The sequence below is a fragment of the Gorilla gorilla genome, chromosome 17, assembly GCF_029281585.2.
Source record: "Gorilla gorilla gorilla isolate KB3781 chromosome 17, NHGRI_mGorGor1-v2.1_pri, whole genome shotgun sequence".
NCBI lineage: Eukaryota > Metazoa > Chordata > Mammalia > Primates > Hominidae > Gorilla > Gorilla gorilla.
The window spans coordinates 65,730,674-65,754,962 of NC_073241.2; the positions used below are offsets into that span (position 1 = coordinate 65,730,674).

At 44.2% G+C, this 24,289-nt stretch overlaps 1 protein-coding gene across 13 annotated transcripts in view; it reads left to right on the forward strand.

Annotated features, from left to right (window-relative positions):
- The window catches only part of FHOD3 (formin homology 2 domain containing 3), a 479,946-nt gene that overhangs the window by 209,749 nt on the left and 245,908 nt on the right, over positions 1-24,289 (forward strand). For all 13 annotated transcript variants that reach the window (XM_031003628.3, XM_055368089.2, XM_055368091.2 and 10 more), the window contains one exon: positions 5,560-5,665. In XM_031003628.3, coding sequence (XP_030859488.2) covers positions 5,560-5,665 — 106 coding nt within the window. The remainder of the gene's footprint in view (positions 1-5,559; positions 5,666-24,289) is intronic.

Sequence of the window (24,289 nt, forward strand, 5' to 3'; positions counted from 1 at the left end):
AATGCCTCCTCATCCCTAGAGGACTCATTTCTGGACCCTCAACTACTCTTGATGTTTATTCTCACCCCCCAAAATAAAATGTAGTGTATAGTAGCCTTTTAATCAAAACACAACATTGTAGGGGGAGACTGTAGCAGATGAGACAGATATTCTGGTGATGCCACTGTACTTAGTTACCTGGAACATGCTATGCTTTTTCATTGTATAAATGGCATGTCATGTTTTTTCCTGTTAAGTACTTATTTGTGAATAGGTGTAGGAAAATGATTGCAAATTTGTAGCATATAAATTCAGAGTCAGGAATGGTGGTGGTGCCAAACTAGCACTGATCACTCACATGGGTGGCTAAGATAGTGACACCTTTGCTTTCTGATGGTTCAGTATTCACACAAACTTTGTTTCTAGCACAAAATTATTTAAACTATTGTATAAAATTACCTTCATGCTATATATAAATTGTGTATATGAAACCTAAATGAATCTCATGTTCAGACTTGGGTTCCATCCTTGAGATATGTCATTATGTATATGTAAATGTTCCAAAATATAAAAACAATCTGAAACACTGCTGGTCCCAGACATTTTGGATAAGGGATACTCAAACTGTATAGAACTTAAGATACTTCAGAGCACTTGTCTTGAGTACGGTAGTCTGTGAGCTCACTGGGGTTCATCGCCAGGCCTTTCGTGCCTAGCATAGTATCTGGTACTACTTAAACTATAAATGAATGGACTGGGTAACTTGAATTGTCTTCTAGAAGATGTCTCTGTCTTCAGTCTTTCCTGTCTCTAGTTTAGTAAATATTGTGCTAACTAATTAATTTTCCCAAAGCTCCACTTCAGAGTATCCACGTGTGTCTTCCTGATACTTAGCTGAACACAACAAACTTCTTCACCCTCCATTATGTCCTCTTCTTGGACTCAGATCCCCAACTGCAGTTGGGCTAGACTCTTCTCATGCCAGCAGAAGGCCATGCTCACACCACTCCTCCCCCTTCCTCATTTAGTCTATCAGCCTGCCTCTTGTCTCCATTCTTCAGCTTTTTAACTTCTCTCACACCTGATTGAGACCTGGTGGCAGAGCCACACAGCTAATAGCTATTCCAAGTGACTTAAAAACACTGTAATTTGTGCAGTGTTAGTAAAATATACCCTAAGAACAAAAAGAACCACCAAAAACTCCACAACCACAACAAAACTGTTTACAATAATCGTATTGGTGGTGATAGTGTTGGTATTACTATTCTGAGACTGGTGTGTGTGCGAGAGCTTCTAATTGTCATTCTAAGCATTCTTAAAAATTAGGATTCTTAAGTTTAACAACTCTGTATTCCTGAATTTAATTGGAAACATCAGAATGAACCCATGTATATTATCTTAAGCAAATAAGCTTTTTTTAAAAAAAAAAAAAAGCTAGAAGCAATAATCAATTCATTAGCAAAAAGCACCACTAGCAACGAGATTGTGGTCTGAAACACCAAAAGGCACCAGAGCTCCTTGGAGAAGTGGCTGATTCCAAGTCTGGAGTAGGAAACGTAATAAAATAAACTAATTAACTTGGAACATCTTATACAGAGAGCAAGAAAGCTATCGAATAGTCTAGGATTATTTCCAAAAGAACTCAGAAGCAAGTTGAAGGGTCTCCCACTGGCTGGCCAAAGATGGAACAGTGAGCATCAGTAAGGGTGATAATTGCACTGGATCAAAACACACAAACTAAGTTTGTATTGATGAATTCATAGTGACACTACAAAATAACAATGGATTGACAAAAAAAAAAACGTGAAAGATGCTAGCAAACTAGCTTACTATTTTGCAGATTAATTAAGTTTCAGTATCTCACATTTATTTTGCCTTGTCACTTATGAACTTTAGGATGATCAAATAGTTGAAGGGAAGTCTTGTTTGTAGAAATATTCTACCTAATAAGCAAGAGGGAGTAACAGAATGAGAATATTACCATCCGTCAGCCCCTAATGAATGATTTAATGGATCTATGTGGTGAGCCCCAAGAGCTGCTGACATGATGAGCATGAGATTCAGCCAGGTATTACATGCCTCCCAGTGGAAATACAAACTACCATCAATGATGCAGTCAAGCCAAAAAAATCACCTCTGGATCTACATGCCTCTATATGCAATAAACTATTTGTAAATGATCCAAGACAGAGGTACATGTTAAACTACACCACAGGGGTGTAACCAACAAAATCTGGACTGTGGGCTACTGTACAGGACAAATGACCCGGTTTCTTCAACACACAAATTTCAACAGAAAAGAAAAAAACTCTTTGAATTAAAAGATGTTCAAGAGTCATATCAACTAACTGCCATGTATGAGTCTTATTTGGATCCTAATAAAACTGTGAAAAACAGTATTTATGCAAAAAGAAATTAGCCGGGCATGGTGGTGGGCGCCTGTAGTCCCAGCTACTCGGGAGGCTGAGTCAGGAGAATGGCGTGAACCCGGGAGGCGGAGCTTGCAGTGAGTTGAGATCGTGCCACTGCATTCCAGCCTAGGCAACAGAGCAAGACTCCATCTCAAAAAAAAAAAAAAAAAAAAACAGAAAAACAGTATTTATGAGACAGTTGGAAATTTGGTCACTGACCAGACATTTGATAATGAGAAGTACTAATTTTTTGTGAGTGCATATTTTTAAGAAGAGTTCCTGTAATTTAGAGATACATATTGGAATGTTTATGAATTAAATGATGTGATGTATGGGACTCGCTTCAGATTATTGTGCCAGGGGAACAGGTAGGATGATCAATGAAATAGGGTTGGTATGTGTTGATTGGCACCTGGGGTTCACTAGATTGTTCCGTTGTCTTTTGTATATGTTTAAAGTTCTCTCATTTGAAAACATTAAAAAATAAACGTGCTTGGACTCTTGTAGATCACTTCAACCAAGTTCACTCTGTAGTGTTTGTTCTCTGAATTCCCAGGACCGTCATTAAGCAAATATTTTTGAGCAGCCTCGTTGGCACCATGTAGGCAAGGAAGAAGGTGCTTGTTACTAGAAGTTTATAGTCTGTTTGGAAGACCACACACATGTGCACAAAAACAGCACTCCACCACAGGGCAGCGATGCATGGGGGATTAACTGGATTACACAGGCAGCGGTGCTGTCTGGGCATGGATCACCACCTTCCATACCCGTGGGTCGGCGTCTCCATCATCTCTCATGTTTTCTAGGTGTGGAGGTTCTTTTCCAAACTAAATTGTAAGTGTCTGAAAAACAGAGGCATTGGTCATCTCTTTGGGTTGAATATTCCTTGACCAATAGGCATTTAAAAAATGATCACAGCTTAATATATGGCTATTAGAGAAAATTCTGAAATGCAGCAATAAGCACCTATCAGTGTTAACATTTTGATTTCATTCTATTCTGAAACCAATGTTTTAAAAATCATTTCTTAATGCTCATATATTTTAGGATATATGTGTAAAATCTAGCACATTGCCAATTTGGAAGATTTTTTTCCACATTAATTATCAATAAATTTCTCCTTCCTGAGTGCCTTATCTACATATGTGCATAAATTTCAGTTCTGAACGATTTTTATAAACACTGTCTCGCCTGTCCAGTGTTTTTTCCAAGTGCCTTTGCCAGACAGTCAATTCTCTGGTATATTAATATTAGTGATTAGCTTGAGTGGTTTCTTGAGAGCTTGTTCTCACTTTTTCACCATGAAGTCATGTGTGAATCTAGTTTTAGTTAAAGTAATAAACATTTGTTACATGCTTGGAAAAACTTTCTGACTAGACATGAGCTCATCTAAATGTTCACTTTTCACATATGCTGGTGGAAAAGGATATGGATGGAGAGAGAATTATTTTTTATTTCCTTTATACATATGAGTGTAAAGTAATTTTCCAAAAACTCATGATATTGTCCCATTTTCTTTCTTCCAAAGCCATGATTATCTTGAAGTCTGAGTTAACACAGCTGTCTTTCATTACGTTCAGGGCGCAGACATCACTCACCCACCCTTCCCCCCAAGTCAGCTCTGACCCTGAAGAGCTCTTTCCTGGTTCAAAGGGAGCCTTTGCTGAGCCTGGCCACATTTACCTGGTCCCCCATCCATATAATTGAAAAATGCCATAAAAATCAAAATAAGGGGCTGATTTCATGTAGGAACAGGAGAATTATGCCAGTTCATCTACATTATTTTTTCTCTTTTGGAGATAAGCCATGGTTGCTGACTTTTCCTATAATAATAACCTTTCATTATTCCATTGAGCTTTCTACCATTTACATCACTGAGGTTTTTTATTTTTGCCCTGTTGTGATCATTTAAGATGAATGTTTCAGCTTTATCCTAGATGCGTTTGAGACAAGGCACTGTCCAATTGAGGAAATCTCCCAATCTCAGCTGAGGAAAACAATGGTGGAAAAATCCCTCTCAGCTTGGTACTATGAAAAAAATGACTGGGCTTGGGTCTGGCTAGTTAAGTGATCTTGCCAATGTTTTTTTGTTTTGTTTTGTTTTTTTTTCTTTTTGCCACTCCTGAGTCTTAGTGTCTTTATCTGTAAAAGAAAAGCTACCATTAGATCAGTGGTTGTTGAACAGGCAACCCTTGAGGATTTCCTGGGGAATTTAATAGAGCCTGGGCCCCACCCCAGAAATTTGGATTAAATCCATCTGGGTAAGGTCCTGCTTTCTGGTCCTTCTTAAAGCTCTCCAGATGATTCTAATGTGAAGGAGTCTAGGGTGAGAACCATCTGAGCTCTTCAGAATCACGTGGTTCTGAGCTTGAGAAACAGGGCCTCCCTCTAGAGATTCCTAATCAGGAGGGCCGTAGTGGGGCTAACAAGTTCCTAGGCAATGCCCTTGCTGCCAGTCTCTGTTGGCTGATAGGTCTGGAGACTTCTGTCTGAGAACCACTGGATGAGATGACCCCTGAAGTTTCTTCCATGTCCTGCCTTCTGTGATCAGGTCTGCAAGCCAGCCAAGGCGGTCCTTTCGAGGGATGGCGTGGCTGCTCCAGGTTAATGGCCAACCCTGCACCCTGCTTCCATGCTTGTCCTGCAGGCAGCACAAATACTGGAGGTTGGATAAACAGCTTCCTGTGGTTCTCAGCCCTTGCAAGAGCCTTTTCTGTAACCTCTGTCCCAAGGACTATCTTTGGAACACATTAGTGGCTTTGAGTTCCTCACCTGATAGTCTTTGCTGCAATCAAATGTTTCCTGTAGTAGAAAACCAGCAAGCTTCTCCGTGGCCAGTCCCTTGGGACCGTGGGGGAGTAGAGCCTGGTGTTTCTTGAAGAATGAAAAACAAGGCACTGTAAATATTTCTGGCAGTGAGGAGATTCATTTGCCTTATCTTTATTAGATTGCCCAGAAGGCAGCAATAACTGGTGTTTGGCAAAGGACAATGTTAGGACTGGTTGTAAAATTCTTTTGGCAACAGTTGATATGCTTCATTTGAATACAGCAGAGCAATCTGTAGGGTCCATTCTGGCTTTAAAGGCTTGTACATAGTTTTAGCAGCACAGCTGGGGTGGAAGGTGGACAGGGACAGTATTTGAAGTATTTTTGTTTTCTTTCCTGCCAGGATGACAAGGATTTGGTGCATGAATTTGTAGTGGCTGAAGGTCTGACATGTTTGATCAAGGTGGGAGCTGAGGCTGATCAGAACTATCAGAACTACATCTTAAGGGGTAAGTCTGCCCCAGCTGCAGGGGGGATCTGGGTTCACCTTCAGGAACTTAACTACTGAGAGCTTTTTAAAAGACTTCAATTTGAGAGTAAGGTGGTAAAGACACCCTATGGCAAAAAAAATCTGCATCAGGTTTTACCAGTTCCTAGTAATTAGCAACTGTGCTAATTTTTACTGACTTTCACCTGGAGTTATTTTACACGCTTACTAGGAAAACTGTACCACTCACTGGGTTCTTTATAATCTGTCTTATTTGTCCAGGAAGGAGACATACTAAATGGGCTTGGGTAAAGCCTGCATCTCAGCAGCAAGCCACCCCAAACCAAAGGGGGCAATTTATTTCTTGGAAAAAAACATTTTCTCCCAATTTGAGTTATCACCTGGGGCTTTTGTCAAAGTGCATATTTTTCACCTTGTCTTCCTGTTTCTGATTCGATAGTTTTGAGCGGGTCCGGGATTTGCCTTTTAAAGAGCGATTCTGATTTCATTTATAAAGCGATGCAAATGTAGAGTTTGAAGCACTGATTCCTGTTCCAGTTTATAGTTAATGGTGTTTTTATAGACATAGGTTTTTTTGTGCACCTTCATATAAATTTCATTTGATCCCGTAAAAAAAAAAACAAAAAACAAAAAACAAACCTGTGCATAGGCAGGGCAGGAATGATTAGGTTGAACCATATGAAATTGCTGCTATCAACAGTTTTGACCTACAAAAGAAGAAATTTTATGTCGTTCAATATTATCTACATTTTCCAGTTGAAAAAAAATTGAGACTCAAAGAAGTCAAGCTTTTTACCTAATAAAGTCAATTCCCATAGTGTGCCAGGCAGCAGCTGTGCCCAGGCTCTGAGGCATGTCAGGCGGGTCAGGGTTCTGCCATCCCCTCTGTATCTATGCCTGTGACCCCACAGACTGCATGTTCAGCGCTTGTAGGAGAAAATAAAACTGCCAAAACCTTCCTTTCTTTTCTTCTTGGGTGAAGGAAGAATGAAAATCATACATGAAAAGTATGATTTAATATCAGATGTCTGTGTTTGGAGTTGAATGAGACAAGCAAACTGACACAGTCATCTCAGCTGTTTTGTTTTGCCCCGAGAATGCTTCCTTCTGTTCTGTGGCGTTTTCCAGCCAATCAGAGCCTTTATCCCTCTTTCCCCTCTTCTGTAGAGCCACTGCAATTAAAAGCAACAGAGAGAACGTAGGGCTCATTAAAAAAAAATTACGGTTGTCTTTTCAAGTCAGTGTTGTTTTGTTCATTTTGATAAACGGCAAATGTGTGTGAGAGTTCCTGAGCCTCTCACTTTGCTGACCCATGGTGTGTGCAGCAGTGTTTGTGGGGCTGTGGAGTTGGCTCTTTTTGTCTACTTTCAGTCTTTTTCTGGTCATGTAATAGATCCTCCATTACAAGTTGTCAGTAGAGATGCTTTATTGCTGAATTTTGCTATTTCTTTTTTTTTTTTTTTGAGTTGGAGTCTCACTCTGTCACCCAGGCTGGAGTGCAGTGGCGCGATCTCGGCTCACTGCAAGCTCCACCTCCCAGGTTCACGCCATTCTCCTGCCTCAGCCTCCCGAGTAGCTGGGACTACAGGCACCCGCCACCATGCCCAGCTAATTTTTTTGTATTTTTAGTAGAGACGGGGTTTCACCGTGTTAGCCGGGATGGTCTCGTTCTCCTGACCTCATGATCCGCCGGCCTCGGCCTCCCCAAGTGGTGGGATTAGAGGTGTGAGCCACCGCACCCGGCCTCTATTCTTAATAATATAAACATTTATATCAAAGCTGTTGTGCCATGTTGCATGTAAACGCAGCCGTCTGTGTGTCTAAAGAGATGAGTGCAGGCCGGGATTCTCACTCTTGTGTGTCTGTTCACTTTGGTCTAACACCTAGACAGGAGGAAGGTGCAGAGATAAGGGTGGGAGAGCTTCCTCTAGTTTATTTTCCGGGTATAATATGGATGCCCATATGTTGAACCACATGTAATCACCTAATTCTGAATAGTGGGTCCACACTGACAATATATTTTTTGTTCATGTTTAAAGTGTACATCATTTTAACATTACCAAAAAATAAGTTATCCCCAACACACAGAGACACACCTCTAGAGGGCTAATATTATAACCATCTTCTGTTTATCCTCATTCTTCTGACCCTTACCTAGGAGCACATTTGTGTATTTCTATTGCATCAGCGCAATAGTTTACATCCAAGCCCAGGCGAGGGGGACAACTCTGCCCGCTGTGGTCAGAACTCACCCATTCCCTAGACCTCACATGGATTAGAACTGGATTACATGACCCCCTGTAGCTGCACGGGAGGCTGGCAGAGTGAGTACCTTCCTAGACTCCACAGGGGAGGCAACAGAGAGAAAGGCTTGGGCTTGAGGATTATGAGTCCCAGCTGCATAGAGGGAGTTCGGAAGGAAAACTCAGCACAGCTGAGAAAGCCTTTTCTGGTGAGCCACAGTGAGGCCCCTCCCACCAGCGGCCTGCAGGCTTTTGAGGGAATCCTTGTGCATGGGCAGGTTAAACACAGGTCCTGGTGGTGAGGGGTATGAATTGTACTTGCTGGCAATGGAAGATGATGTTGATACAGGGAACTTCATCCACATCCTCTACCTTAGTGAATATTTACCATGAAGCTTACAGCCGTTTATTTTATTTATTTATTTATTTTGAGACGGAGTCTCGCTCTGTCGCCCAGGCTGGAGTACAGTGGTGCCATCTGGGCTCACTGCAAGGTCTGCCACCCAGGTTCACGCCATTATCCTGCCTCAGCCTCCCAAGTAGCTGGGACTACAGGCGCCTGCCACCACACCTGCCTAATTTTTTTTGTATTTTTAGTAGAGATGGGGTTTCACCATGTTAGCCAGGATGATCTTGATCTCCTGACCTCGTGATCGCCCACCTCGGCCTCCCAAAGTGGTGGGATTACAGGCGTGAGCCACCGCGCCCGGCCACAGCCATTTATTTCGCACTGTTCTGACCTGAATCAGAAAGGTGCCAGAGGCAATTCCCGAATGTTTAAGTCTCAGAACACTCATGACCAGGGGAGAGCCCGTCAACCACCTGCTGCTTCTGTTTTCTAGCTTTTCTGCCTGCCCTTCTATGACATGCCAAGAAGGTGAGGCCCTAGCTGCAGATAGGTCTTCCAAAAATGTGAGGAGACCCTATATTTCCATTGCCACCACCAAAGCCTTGCCTTCATATTTTCCTTTCTAATAGTGTCACTTTACTGGTGACCAGAAGGCTCCCCATGGATTATCTGAAAGACGAGCACTCCACTCAGGCTACTGCAAGACATCCTTCTTTCCACAGAACAGAGGTGCCTTTGCATGCCTGTGTCTCAGAAGACTTGGTCACCAGGGCACTGTGCCCAATTGTCACCACATTTTGATGTAACCAACCAAAGCTCATACCAGGAAAGTAACTTCTGAGGGATGGAAATGACACATTTCTTGGGATGTGACATTTGCGTTTTCCTGCAGGGAAGCTGTGATTTTCGTTAGTTCATACATGGAGTCACTCCTTTGTGACTTTGAACAATTTCTCATGTAGGCTTTTTTTTTTAAGGTTCTGATAACTGCTGGCAGCCACTGGACATTTGCCATCAAGAACAACCTTTGAATTACCTCTTTATTTGTCCACCCATGTTTTAACTGTGCTGTCTTCGGTGGGGACTGGTGAGGGCAGATGCAGATCAAGAGAAGAGGCTGGGAAAAGTTTTGCAGTTATTTTATTCACAGTTCCCTGAGGAGAAGACACAGCACCCATGCAGGGCCACTCAGGAAGCACAGAGGTCGGCCATGAGGTGGGGGGAGAGGCGGACTGTGGGCAAACACCTGCATTGTGGCTTCCAAGGGACAGGCAAGCCAGCTGAGGATTGGCTCCGAAGCTCAGAGTGGCTCTGGAGTGGCGAGGGCCTGTGTATAGTAGCCCAAGGTGTGAGAGCCCTTGTGGGAGAAGGTTGGGGTGTAGACTTAATGGGCTGCTGGAGAAGGCGAACTGGCTGGTCGCTAGCCAGAGCCTCAAAACTGGATTAAGCTGGACATAGTGGGACATGCCTGTCATCTCCGCTACTTGGAGGCTGAGGCCGGAGGATCACTTGAGCCTAGGAATTTGAGGTTACAGTGAGCTATGTTTGCACCACTGCACTCCAGCCTGATTAACAGAGCAAGACCCTGTTTTTAAAAAAGCTGTGTCAAGATAGCATTTTTAAAAATGATATTGCAAACAGTAAGTTGGGTTAATTGTCCTAGTGTCTTGAGAAGTGTGCCCTCATGAAGCCACCTGAGGAGCTCTGCTCTGTGTGGCTACATGGGAGTCCTACAGCCCCAGGGGAAACAAAAGCATGTGGAGAATCCAGGACTTTCCCAGATCTGCTTTTAGAACTCTTTATTTGTCTTTATTTGCATACACAGCCCCCTCTCAGCATTTTTTTTTTTTTTTTAAGGCCCAGGAATCCGCTGCTTTCCTTTGAGGATGTGTCTGCTGAGAGGTAGAGATAGGTTTAGTTACAGTGTAGGCAAGTGCTGTCCAAAGCTGTGAGCAGGGTGCTGGGAAGAGGTCTTAACTGTACAACATGGAGGAATAATATTTATCTGACTTATTATTCCTGGGTGGTTGTAGCTAATGATCTAAAGTTTTTTTGGGATAGCCAGTATTTAATTTAAGTCTACTGTGAAATTTTATACCTCACAATTATTCTTATAGAAGGAGGACCTAGAGTGGTATATTGCTGGGAACTTAAACTTTCTGCACGCATTACTGAGCCTTCTCTACGGGCCATGCACCATGTCAGGCCCTGGGGTTGTGACGATGGAACCAAGATACACACTGTCTTGAAGCAGGTCCCTGTGGGGTCCCCTGCATGGCATGTTTTATATGCTGAATTGCATGTGTCTTGTATGTTTGGAAATTGCACATATGTGCTGTGCTTTGGAGGAGAAAAGAGAGAGAGAGATAAGTAGAAACAGTACGATTAGCTACCCTTTCTGGCTGTAACTCAAGAGAAACTGCCTCTTCGGGCTAGCTTTACATGGAGAAATTTAATTTGGTCATTTCATCTAAACCAAAATACCAATTAATCATAAAATGCCTCAGTCGGTATCAGTTATTTTAAAAGCTGGATAAGATCTTAAAACTCATTTAACTCAACCTTTTCATTTTAGAAGAAAACTGCAGATATATTTTGTTTGCCCTCATATATTGTTAAATGTTTTAATGGTTGTCAGCATTTAAAAATTGGGAGATTTGATATTTTTTTAAAAATGCAGATTTCAGGCTTCTTTGGAAAAACTGTCCCAGAGTTGACTATAGTCCACTATAGGAAAAAATCCTCAAATGCCATTCATATTAGGGGATCCCTTAATGAGAATCAGGATGTATGGTCAGATGGTGTTTGTTGGCATTGATGGTACCAGAAATGGAAATATCATAGATATCATGGAAAGAGATTTTATGATGTTAGAAGGCAGTGGCACAAAATGATCAAGTGGTAATTAAACTAACATCCTCCTTGTCAGAAAAACTGAAGTTTATATTTTGGCACTTTATAAAATGCCAAAAAGAGCAGAGGTTGGGTTCAGACTACAGGGAAGGCACCAAACTAGCCCCAAGGTGAGGAAATGGGAGCAAAGGGGAAGAATTTCTTGCTTCCTGAACTAAGGTTAGGTCTTTGGCTACTGTATTTTCCACTGAACAGCCTAGCCTGACTCTCTTCAACCTCATGACACTGGTCCTGTGTCCCACACAGCTGGCTTGGAGGAAGCTCTTTCCTGCTTTGGGTCTGGACTTCAGAGATTATCATGGTAGCTGTACAGCTAGGCTTTGATGTGGATGACCCAGGAGTCCTGGAGGTGTCTTCAGCTCCAGGTGGGTTGAGGCCAGTGTTAAGAATGGAGTCCTTCCTCATTTGATGTCTCTTCTCTTGCTGAGTGGTACAACAGGACTATTTCCAATAAAAAATCACTGCAGCGTAAGCAGACTGGCAGCCCGTGGGGCTGAATGGAACCTGCAGGTGTTTTGTGTGCCCTATCTAACAGGTTTAAAGATTGTGAATCATGAACATTTAAAAACTTGGAGATTTGGCATAAAAATACAGCTTCCTGGCTTTTCTTGAAATACTGAAAACTTAAGCCGACCCAGGCCCTGTGGGATGTGGACTGGGGAGGGCTGGAGAAAGTGGCCCTTGAAGCAGAAAGATGCAATCACCACATGGTGTTTGCTTTTTCTTCCTCCTGTAGTTGAAACCTCTGCTTTAGGTGTCTTGGGGCCCTGGCTGGGTCTGACCTCCATCTGGCCTCTCTTTCACGTCTCCTTGGCATGCTGTTAGGGATGTGGCCTCCAGGATGAACCAGCCACACTGCCCAGGAGTGTGGTCAGGGGCAGGGAAGCTGCAGCCTGTAACTCCCTGGGAGGGGAAGGGAGGCCCAGTCACCCTGTTGCTGTTGATATGTCATGACACATGCTTCCCTGGAGTGTTCTGCATGTCCCGTCTGTGGCTCCTCTTGCCACCCACTGTCACTGTGCATCAGGCCTGCACCCTCTTAAGAAACTGGGCCAGAGAGTAGCTGAGACCTGCACTTGAGTCCTCCTCTTTCCAGCCTGTATGGGCACAGAGGACCCCAAATGGACTTAAATTGGACAGTTCATAGCTCTCCCCTGGCCTGCCAGGCCACAGGATACTGTGTCCTTGTCTAGCTTTTCTGCCTGACTTTCTGCAGTGCTGCATTTCTCACAGGAGGGAGCTGGGTGCTGGCCCCACTGTTCCCCCTGGGTTAGCTGCCGTCTCTCTGGTATTTCTGAATGGATCTGCCAAGGTCAGTGGGGTGTGGTTGGCCTACCCCTAGTCTCAGGGCTCGGGGACTCTCTTGCCCACGTCTCATTGGTCATTTGGGTAGATTTGGAGGAGGGTGGTTTGGAGGCTCCTCGCTGTGCTTCTTCTGCAAGTGCTGAATGATCTGAGTCATCATTGCTGTGGTCTGTGGCCTGATGGCCTGTCAGCCCCCAGCACTGTGTGCAGGAGCACCATGGGTCAAGTGGGCAAGGAGCTCCTGCCAGGGGAAGCAAGGCAAGGCCAGGGCCAGATCCTGACCTTTGGTGGGACAAAGTGTCCTTTGTACACCCTCTGTTCTGAGGTAAGAGAGGGAAGCTGGGCTATTCCATGGGTGGGGCAAGCAGCATCCACGACCCTGAGCCCTTCACCTCATTGGGCAGCAAGTGCGATATTTGCCATCAGCTTCTAACTCTACCTAAGTACTTTGGCTCTAAGGTTGATTTTGGTTTTCCCTCTTCCTCTCTTCCAAGGTATTTTTTCCTGTGATTAGAGAATGCTTGTCTCTGGGTAACTTTAGTTTATGAAGAGTAAGGCTTTTCTTTCAATTTTTTTTTTTTTTTTTTAAAGAGATGTAGTTTTAGTCTATCACCCTGGCTGGAATGCACTGTTGCAATCATAGCTCACTGCAGCCTCAGACTCCTGGGTCATGTGATCCTCCTGCCTCAGCCTCTCTAGTAGCTGGAACCATAGGCATGTACCACCATGGCTGGCTAATATTTTTTATTTTTTGTAAAGACGAGGTCTTACTATGTTTCCCAGGCTGGTCTCAAAGTCCTGGTCTCAAGAGGTTCTCCTGCCTTGGCTTCCCAAAGTGCTAGGCTTACAAGCATGAGCCACCACGCCCAGCCTCTTTCAAGTTGTAATTTTTCTTAAGTATAAGTTAATTATGAATATTGTTGAATATAGCAAGCATTCAGTTGTAACAGAAATACTTCATGTAGAGCGTCTTTCTAAAGAAAGACTAGGTAGCCCTGGCAAACATTATCTCCAGCTGGAGCATCATTAGGCTGAACCATGTGAGGTTGCTGGTATTTGACCACTTTTTACCTATAGGAAGGGCAAATTGTATGGTTTAACTTAATATTAGTGTCATAATTTCATCTTAATCTGACTCCTTCTTAGGTTGATTAGATGCTTCTTAAAGTTCATCCTGCATTCAATCTGGAATCACATTTTTCCAGAAATTCAGGCCACTTTGCAAACCAAAAAAAAGCCCTGGCAATGTCCTGCAATCATGCCTCCGAGTGCTTCAGCTTAAAGAGCCATTGTTGTCTCAGTCTTGGCCAGAGAGATTTCTCCAGAATTTTAGTTTCTACTGGAAGTCTCTTTCTCCTTCCTTTTATCTGAGATGAGAAGGAAGAAAGAAAAAGTTATTTGGCCATTCCTACACAGAGAGTGTGGAATTTTCCACGACCGAATCTCACTGCTGTGTTCATCAGGAATTTTTCCACTTCATTCATACCAAAGATGTGCCTCCTCACTCTGTCCTTCTCTCCTTGCTCGGTAGACTTTTCCAGAGGAGCTGCTGGCTAGGTGTGCCTTGAAGCACAATCGTTATTTCCTTGGCTCTAATTTTATCTCACACATGGTCTTCTTTTATAAGGTTTCTATCTGTGAATCCAGCTTTATGATAGAAGAAAATGTCAAAAGCAAGATTTAAACCTAGCCCCAAGCATGGATTAAAACTTTTTTGGTGGGTAGGGTGGGGGAGCTAAGACTTTCTGAGGAAGTATCAGTTGGTGTGTTCATAGATTTCTGCATTTTGGAGCCTTGAGGGCTCTTGGTAGATTGGGCCAGCCTCTTGGCAGGGCACCAGGCCTTTTCTAACCCTGTGATTTCCCCTGCCATTAATGTGCCCAAGACCTCCAGCCCTGGCTACTCTCCAGTGCCTCAGGCCTGTGGAACCAGCTGTGCCCTGGTATCTCCGTCTCCACTGCACCAGTATCTCCATCTCCATTGCACCATGCCCAAACCCAAAACCCATGTTTTTGTACCCCAGTCAGTTCCTCCACAGCTCTGTTCATCATCCCAACAAAGCGTAATCATTCATCACATTCAATTCAGCCACCCTAGGGTCCTCCTAACCCCTTTCTCTCATTCATTCTTTGTAATCATCACCCACCAAATTAGGGCTTCTCTAAACCTTGACTCCCTTTCAAGTCCTTCCATCTCTGTCTATACCCAGTTTTTGAGTTCAGATCATCATTTGTTCCTTCCTAACCTGCTCTACCAGCTGCCTCATGGGTCTCTCTGCTTTTAGTCTTGCCTCCCTTTGGCCCATTTTGCCCTCTGTTGCATGGATTGACCATGCACCATGATCTGTTCTCCTTAGTCCTTGGTTCAGCTTCTTTAGTGGCTCCTCTCATCCTCAGGGTGAAATCCCAGGCCTTCTGTGTGGGTAGAGCCCACTTTGGTCCTGCCCTCGTGTGTCGGTGCAGTCCACTGCAGCCACTCCCTGCCATCCCAGGGAGAGTGATGTTCTGTCCTGCAGACCTTGGCATCTGCCTACAAGGCCTTGCTCACCCATCTTCATCTGGTTCACACATTATCTTTTGCTTCCTGCTCATCCTTAGATTGGAGCTCAGATATTGTAATCTCCAGGAGATCTTCCCTGGCTCCCGAGTATTTTGGCCCTCTATGCATACCCTGGTCTTGACTCACTGATAATAAATATTTGTGAACATACACTATGGACCAGGAACCCAAGGCTGATTCCCTGCACCATATTAGCCTTCGTGCATGTCAGGTTCCATCCTTGTTCTGTGAGATCCTTGATGCCAGGCATGTTTTAAGAGCTCAGTGAAAATGAGCTGACAGAAGGAATAGAAGAATGATAGACTATCTGCAGAGAAAGAGAAGTCACTACTTGTGAGAAAGCTGCTGATTTGTACTAGTAATTGGAGAGCCGGAATTTGCTTATTTGAAGCTTTAGTCCACCTGCTCTTGTTTCTGAAGCAGTATAGCACAAGGTGATTTGGTTTTGGTACTTTTCAAAAAATGCCGATGTACTAAACTTTCTTTTTGATAATTTTACTAGTTCAATAGATGGATATATATCTACTAGGGTGTATATCTTGATTTTAAATAAGACGATTTATGCAGATAAAATATATGCAAATATGGATTATACTGTACAGCCTGTTTTGTATGTGGAGGAATTATTTACCTGCCTCTGAAATAGATGGACTGTGGATTTCTTGGAGATGGGAGTAGTGTCATCACAACCTTTGCAGCTGCACCAGCCTGCTCCTGAGTGCCTCATAAATATTCAACAAATAGTTGAGGAAAACAATTGAATGAATGCCTGGGAGAGGAGTCCCCAGAGCCATGCCATGGCTGTGTTGATCTTGTTCAGTGTTTTATGGGTGATTCCGGGTAAGCACAAAGTTTATACCAAGAAATGTGTGTGCATGATCAGGAGATGTGAAATGAGAAGACAGCAATTATATGACACATGTTCAAGTGTGATGTGGAGGGCTTTTACTTGATTTGATTTTCAGCATCCTCACTATTTCAACCTCATTATCTTGTCATCTTTGCTTTCTTTACCCTGCCTCTTCTATCCCTAGCTGCTTAAAACTGGACCTTTCCAAAACCACTCATATGGGAGTTAGGCCTGACTTGTTTCTGGAGCCAGTTCCCACAGGCAGCTAGTACTCCCTAGCCCCCCAACCACACTGGAGTCGTGTCTGCCATCAGTGCTGTCTGGGCCCCAGCGTTCCTTGAAACACTGCTGGGGCTGATGTTCCTAGAATTACAGCTCTCTTTTCTCCTTCCAGGTAACGTTGGCCTTGAGCTGGGCTTGAGTCTGCAAGGCTTAAGTGAGGGAAGAGGTTAAATGTCATTAGATAAATAAGGGGTTGCTTTTAGAGGAGGGGGCAAAATTGTTGCCCTTAAAGTCAGATTAAAAGCAATGAGCAGGAGTTAAAAGACAGTGGTTTTTGACTGAAGACAAACTCCAAGAACAGAGTTGGAAAATTAGTTTATTTCTCTTGCCAACATAAATTATCAGTGGTGCCTTTCTGGAGCAGTCTGCTGAGGATTCTGAGGCCACATCCAGTATCAGCAGGAAAGAGCGCCACAGCTGATTAGGGAAGTCTGTCAGTAGCTTCAGAGCTGAAGAGTGAGGGCAGGAATACTAGACATGATTTGGTTCTTCTGGAAAATACTAGGCACTTTCAGCATATTTCTTGAGTTGATTTCAAACAGGTGTGTGGCAATAAGGTTTCCAACAACAGAATATATCACTTTGCACTGGAAATGCTGTAGCAGAGGCCGGATGATCTGTTGGGGCTGCTAGGCTTGGGGTCAGGTGGTACTGGATGACCTCTTAGATCCCTTCCAGCTCTAAGATTCTGTGATTCTAAGTAAAATATAAAAAGCAGAAGGGATGAAAGCAGAGCTGTTTAACTTTCCCTCTTCTGCATGCTCCGTATTAATTGTTGTAGGATTCCCAGACTGTTACCAAGCACATGTTGTCCTCTTTCAGCTTCAAAGAAGGCTATCTGGTTACATGACATAGACCCCAGCCAAGTCATTGAAAACAACGGTGAACTATCTTTAGTCATTAAGAGGCTTGTATTCGGCTGGACGTGGTGGCTTACACCTGTAATCCCAGCACTTTGGGAGGCCGATGGCTGGCAGATCACTTGAGGTCAGGAGTTTGAGACCAGCCTGGCCAACATGGTGAAACCCCATTTCTACTAAAAATACAAAAATTAGCAGAGTGAGGTAGTGCATGCCTATAATCCCAGTTTCTCAGGAGGCTGAGGCAGGAGAATCGCTTGAATTCAGGAGGCGGAGGTTGCAGTGAACCGAGACTGTGCCACTGCACTCTAGCATGGGTGACAGAGTGAGGCTCTACCTCAAAAAAAAAAAAAAAAAAAAAAAAGAAGAAAAAAATGTTGATGCGGGTGACTAGCGTTCATGTGATCTACGGAATTTTGAAGGATTGGCAGGGCTAGTGTTAGTTTATATTCAGGAATTCATATGTACATGGTGAGGCCAGGGGCATAGGAGACAACGGTGGGCTTACTGCTTCTCCAGAGCCTGAGGACTGGAAGCCAGGAGGGCTCACAGAAACACCAGGGAGTTGGACTCATTGATCAAACCAAAGCAGGGCTGGCAAGGCAGACTGGTACCCGTGAGGAGAGTGCGCACACGCAGCCCACCCTTGCTTTGCTGACTCACTGGCTTCCCTCATATCTACCCACATTCCCAACATGGTCCACACAGTTTCCATCCATGTGTGCATCCTGCTGGTCCACGCCTGTCTTTCTATCTGTCTTTTCCCAGCTCTTCCAGATCTTAATCTGGAGGACTGAATAAACATCAATCTTTCCCCAAATCTAGATTTCATTGCTTTTTGTCAGTTTGTGGGCCCTGATTTTTCTATGGTTGGGGGCTTCTAAATAAAGATCAGCTGACTGGTTCATTCATTCATCACCAAGTGCTACCTCATTGCTTTATATGAGTCAGTCACTTTGGGGTCTGAGTAAAGGGTAGCAGAGAACAATGCAAACGAAACAATTAGAAATTGTGCCATCAAGCCAAGAATAAAGTGCTAACGGGAGGGAATTTATAATATAGTAGGGGAAGTGACATAAATCCTGTGATAGGCAGAATTCTAAGGTGGCCCAGAAGATTCTTTCCCCCAGTTTAGACCCTGTATAATCCCCTCCCCTTGAGTTTAGGCCAGACCTGTGAGTATAACGGATGTGTAAATATTATGGAACCATGGTTAGGTTACATTGCAAAGGTGAAAGGGTTTTGCAGACGCAATTAAGGTCCCAAATCTTTGGATTTTGGAATCAGTCAGAGGGGAGATTATTCTAGGTAGGATGGGCCTAAATAGATGAATCCCTGAAAAGAAAGTCTAGAAGTCAAAGACTTCTGCTGACCTTGAAGAAGCAAGTTGCCATGAGTTCTACAGCTGCAAGGAAATGAATTCTGCCAACAACCACATGAGCTTGGAAGAGGACCCCAAGCCTCAGATCAGACCACAACTGACACCTTGATTGCAGCCTGGTGAGACCCCCCCAGCAGAAGACCCAGTCGGGCCATGCCTGGATTTCTGCACCATGGAAACTGTGAGATGATAAATGTATGTTGTTTTAAGCTGCCAAGCAATTTGTTATACAGAGTTAGAAAATGAATATAGTTACATACAAAGAATCACAACACGAAGCCATCTGGACTTGCTAAATTTGGTACAGAATACTCTGACCTCAGAGGTCTTTTGTAGGGGAATCAGGGAAGATATCATGAGGGCAGCAACCTTTTACTGTCTTTCTGGGCTTCTTAGGCAACTACATGCCATCCATTCAAGCTGAATTCCCCTTGATCCCCTGCCTCTTCTTGTATGATCTTCTCACACGGTCTGCACAGACCTCTCATATGGGTCTCCCAACTGTTGACAATGTCCAGGGCCACTGCAATAAAGGACTCTCTGCCACACACAAATAAGTGACTAATGGAGAAGGCAATTTATAAGAAAATTTGGTGTTTCCTAATATGCCAGCATCATGAGAGAACATGGTAGCTTTATCAAGATTGGGCTGAGTTTTAGGAAAAGATGATCACTTGGGTGATCTTGGGATGATCTCACCTATGAAGACAAGCATGGGCACTGGGCCACCCTTGCTCTTCTTCAGAGATGCTCTTATCTCAGTGTTCTTTGCATCTCCTGTTTACTCATTGATTGATCCAGGAGATGATTTGCAGATGACTGCAGTGGGAGATCCAAGGGCTCGGCCACGGCCCCTCGTCTTAAGGAACTTGGCAGTGGCTTAGCATAGGAGCCGTCTAAGTAAAAGTGGATGGACACAAAAACACTGTATATGTTAGGCATGGAATGAAAATCCTGAAATCATTCTTTTTTTTCCCCCTCTCAATTTTGTTTGCATCAGCATTATGTTTCTAAAGATGGTTGATAAATTTTAAGTAGTTCAATCCTGTATCATTTATTTCAAAGATAGTTATTCTTTGCTTAGTCACTCAAGATGTTTGCTTTTCATAATTCAGCTTTTTTTTTTCTTTTGAGACTGAATCTTGCTCTGTTGCCCCAACTGGAGTGCAGTGGCACAATCTTTGCTCACTGCAACCTCCGCCTCATGCGTTCCAGCAATTCTCCTGCCTCAGCCTCACCACCATGTCTGGCTAATTTTTGTATTTATTTTATTAGAAATGGAGTTTCACCATGTTGGCCAGGCTGGTCTCAAACTCCTGACCTCAGGTAATCCACCTGCCTCAGCCTCCCAAAGTGCTGAGATTACAGATGTGAGCCACCATGCCTGGCCCCATAATTCAGCTTTCTAAAAAAAAGAATCAGCTTAATATATAGTGTTTCATGCACAAAAGTATCTAGGCATTATCAGGCTTGAAAATAAAGGAGATATGTAACGTGGTGACTTTGTTTCTGAAATCATGTGGATTACAGATTCCCTCTATATCAGTCGAAGTCCTCATGTGAAAGGTGCTTGGAACCAAGAATGGCTGAACCTTTTGTAAATTACAGTTGAGATGTTAACCTTCTAGATGTATGAAGAAGAACAGTCAGTTTTCCCACCTTCTTGGACAAGCAGATATTCCCTGGAAGCTGCATCTGGAGGCTGTGGACCGGGGAACACTGGCCGGCTGGCTGTTCTTCTGATTCCTGGTGGAGGGGCCGTGGGAGGCTCATCCATCAGGAGCCCCTCTGACTACCTTCTCTGGAGCTGTGCCTGGTCAACTCGTGGGCAATGCTGTTGTAGTACTGCTCTTTAAAGCCGAGGGAGAGCGGCACATCATCATCTGAATCATCTGGTCTAAATTTGATTTTCTGACTAATCATGCAATGAGAAGCAGCATAATTTCTCTTAAGAAGGGATTTAATTAAAAAGCACCCTAAGTGCTTTGTGAGTGCGCTCCAATCTGCCGTATCATGAGAGATAGTAGCAGTGCATCCTGTCATCTAGCTGAATGGGCTCCTCGAATAACAAAACTGATTCTTCTCTCTTCACTTTTTGTCTTTGCGGTTGTATGACCGGGCAGCAAGACACTGCAGGGAGAAATGGTTTTGTGTCGTTTCTTCTCCCTGTGGCTGACAGCAGGTGTGGTGGGCACATAGGGCCACTGTTATCTGACAGCTTCTGGGTCTGAGACCCTGGGGTACAATGGCTTCTCCTGAAAGTTGCCATGCTGAGCACCTTTGAGCTGTAGCATGTAGGGTGGCCATGGGGAGGTTCGTGAACCTGGCACATGGCAATGGAATTGACAAGATATACCACCAGTGTGGTAGAATACCCTCTATTCTGGATCTATATTTGGGTGGATATAAGGCTGAGTGACATGGAATTGTCTGAATTTGCCATGCACTTGATCTCTGTGTGTGTTGAGCCCTCCACCATCTCAGCTCACTGCAGGACTTTACCCTTTGTCCTACCCTTTCCATGACACATCTCCTGGGGAGTCCTTCGTAAATGCCCTCTCTGCATGTGACCTTCCCTCACAGAGTATCCATAACCATTTGCCCCTTGCCCTTCCCCCTGACTAGGTGGTGTTCTCCCTGAGGACCACACACTTACTTGCACCTGGATCCTCTGTTTCCTGCACAAGCAGGCACCTCTTACAGTGCCTGGTGCACGGTAGGCCCTTCAATAAAGGAATCAGCTGGGGATGGTTGTCCTGAAGGTGTAGGGGGAGAACAAACCTGTAGCACTAGGATAAGACAGAGAAGTCTTAGAATCAAAAGCTAGAAGGAAAGCCCCACAAGATAAGATCTTGAGCATAGCCAGAGGCTGTCTGTGCATGTGTGGATGATTAGATGGAACTTTGATATTCTTAGCTTGTCCCATCAAGGCTGCCATACTGTAAAACGGGACCTGAAATAGTTGGCCTGGCTCTGGGCATTTGGAATAGTTTGCTGGGAGCAGTGCTGATCAGAGAGCCCTGTGTTTCTCAGAAATAAAGCCTGTCTTTCTATGGCTCACCTTCTTTTTCCTATGTAAAGGGCACCGTGCTGAGAGATCCGAAGGGCAATTTCATGATGTCCTTGTCCCTCGCTTCAAGGTGACAACCTGGATACATCTGAGCTGGTGTCCTGTGTCTCCTTATGGCTTTCCCTTTTGGCATCAGATAATGTAGTAAGTTCACCCCTGTGGCCCTCTGGATACTGGGCAATTTCATCTGCTTAAGGTTTACACAACGCCAGCGCCACACGCACAGCAAAATGCCACTGGCTTTGTTAATTAATCTTCTTATGGCATTAAAAGAAGAACATGGTTGTTAGATCATGCCTTGAAGGTTTTGAGTGCTGAACGACGTTCGTTGTACAGCTCTGCCCTTTTAGAAAACGGGACCAGTGCACACCACCTTACCTGTTCTCACACGGGCTTCTGTGCTGATGGTCCGTGCCACATCACTGTCCATCTCATTTCTCGCACACTCACTGCCCTGGGGATGGGTTGGCATTAGCTAGACAGAATGTCACACGACACAGGTAGCTGCTCATGCTCTTGGGAGAGGATTCTGACCCCAAGCAGATATCACTATCATTTGCTACAAAGAGGGTGTCTGGAGGGCAGATGGCAGCATTTTCCCTTGGAGTTGTATAAATAGGTGTAGCTGTTGGTGATGCGTGTACTGGTTGTGGATATTGCCTCTGCAGATGTAGCTAAATGCCATCTTGTTTAACTTGAATATGCTTTTGATGGGGCATTCTTGTGGTTGTTCAGGAAATATGGCAGCGTTCGGGGACAGATGGGTGTAATTGCAAATTCCTTATCAGACTGATAGGGTTTGATGGTGATTTTGTCTGATGCTCTTCGTTAAGCTGCTGCTCGTGTTATACAGCAAGGCAGTGGCCAAGTCTCTTTCCAGTTTCTAGGTTAAGATTTGGGAACAGTCTCCTTGAGTAACTTCATATTTCCACAGAAGAGAGGCTTCATTGAATAAGTGCATCTTGCTGTCTGATTTTTTCTTTAATATGAAAACCTAAATGGGCATAGGGTTCTAGGGATTTTTTTTCATATATATGTTTTACACATGTAAAAAGGTTAAGATGGGCTGGGCACGGTGGCTCACGCCTGTAATCCTAGCACTTTGGGAGGCTGAGGCGGGTGGATCACTTGAGGTCAGGAGTTTGAGACCAGCCTGGCCAACATGGTGAAACCCTGTCTCTACTAAAAATGGTGGTGAGCGCCTGTAATCCCAGCTACTCGGGAGGCTGAGGCAAGAGAATCGCTTGAACCCAGGAGACAGAGGTTGCAGTGAGCTGAGATCGCGCCACTGCACTCCAGCCTGGGTGAAAGAGTGAGACTCTGTCTCAAAAAATAAAAATTAAAATTAAAAAGGTTAAGGTGGTCTGAACCTTGAAAAGGCCACTTAATTTGGAGTAGAATCCCATCGTTCAGCATCGAAAGTCAGATCTCTGACAAGGTTCCCTGCCGGGCTTGGTAGCGACAAGCTCTGTGAGGGTTCCATGAACATTGCTCAATGTTGAAAACCTTGCTTGAGAGGGACCAGCCTTCCAAGGTAGGGGGTTTGGTCATGGGGGGTGGGAACACATGAATCAGGCTTATGAACATGGGATACGTTTACATTCGAGGTGGAAGACTATGTATACTCTCATCTGTTAATGACTTCCCTTATCAGTCGTGTTTGTAATGAAAATCATTTTGAAACATATCAGACTTAGGAAACGGTATAAAGAGTAATAAAGTGAATCCTTGTGCACCCACCACTCAGCTTAAAATAAGAAGCATGACCAGTACGTGATTTGGCCTTTCCTGACCACTGCTTAAACAATTAATAGCACCTTCTCCCGACCTGGCTTCTCCTTGCCTGATGCTTCTCTGTAGGGCTCAACATAGTCTGTCATGCTATGTGTGTTACTTAATGGTGGTTTCTTTTCTCTCTACCCCCACTAGGGCAGGGGCATCATCTATTAAATTGAGTGTCCCTGCTGCCTAGAACAACACCTTGGCACAGAGGACTTGTGTTTGTGAGTGATTGTTGAGAGAATGAGTGAGTGTAATGATGTGAGATCCATCCATGCTGGTATCATGGCTCTCGCCTGTCCATTTTCACTGCTGGGTAGTATTCCGTTGTATGGATGTACTGCAATTATTTATTCTCTGGTTGGTCCACATTTAGGTAATATCCAGTTTTTTTGAGTTGCAGACAATGCCAGCATGCACATTCTTGTTGTATTTCCTTGTGCATCCATGTGAATTTCTCTAGGATTTACCTAGGGGTAGAATTGCTGGTCAAGGGGTTATTCATAATGTTCTCATAACATACTGTGTATTTTCCAGCCTGGGTCAGAACTGCTACTTCTGAACACAGGAGTCTTGCATTCATCCTGGGTTGCTTCTTAGTAGCTGGGGCTTTTGTTCTTAGTCTTGTTCTCCCTGAGGCCCCTGTGGTGAGTGACTGTGTGACTGAGATGACTGGAGACTTTGGGCTGGGAAAAGACTTTTCCTTTGCCTATTTCCACTGGTCCCCAAGGGTCTTGCCTCTGTGACCATGGTTGAATTAGTTCAGTGTCCAGTGGCTGGCCTGGCTGGACACAGGATGTTAGAGCCAGAAGGTGCCTTAGAGGCCTCCTACTCTAACCTCATTTTGCACATAGGGAAATTGAGGTCTAGAGGGCTCTGGTGACTTGCTGGTGGTTTTGTGGCTGGACAGTGATCGAGCTGTAGATGTAACCCAGCCAGAGTGCTTTCTGCATGATGAACAGAAGGAAGACCCATCTGTGAAGGATGCAAGCAGTCGCTGTCTCCATCTGTGCATCACTGGGCCTGCCACATGA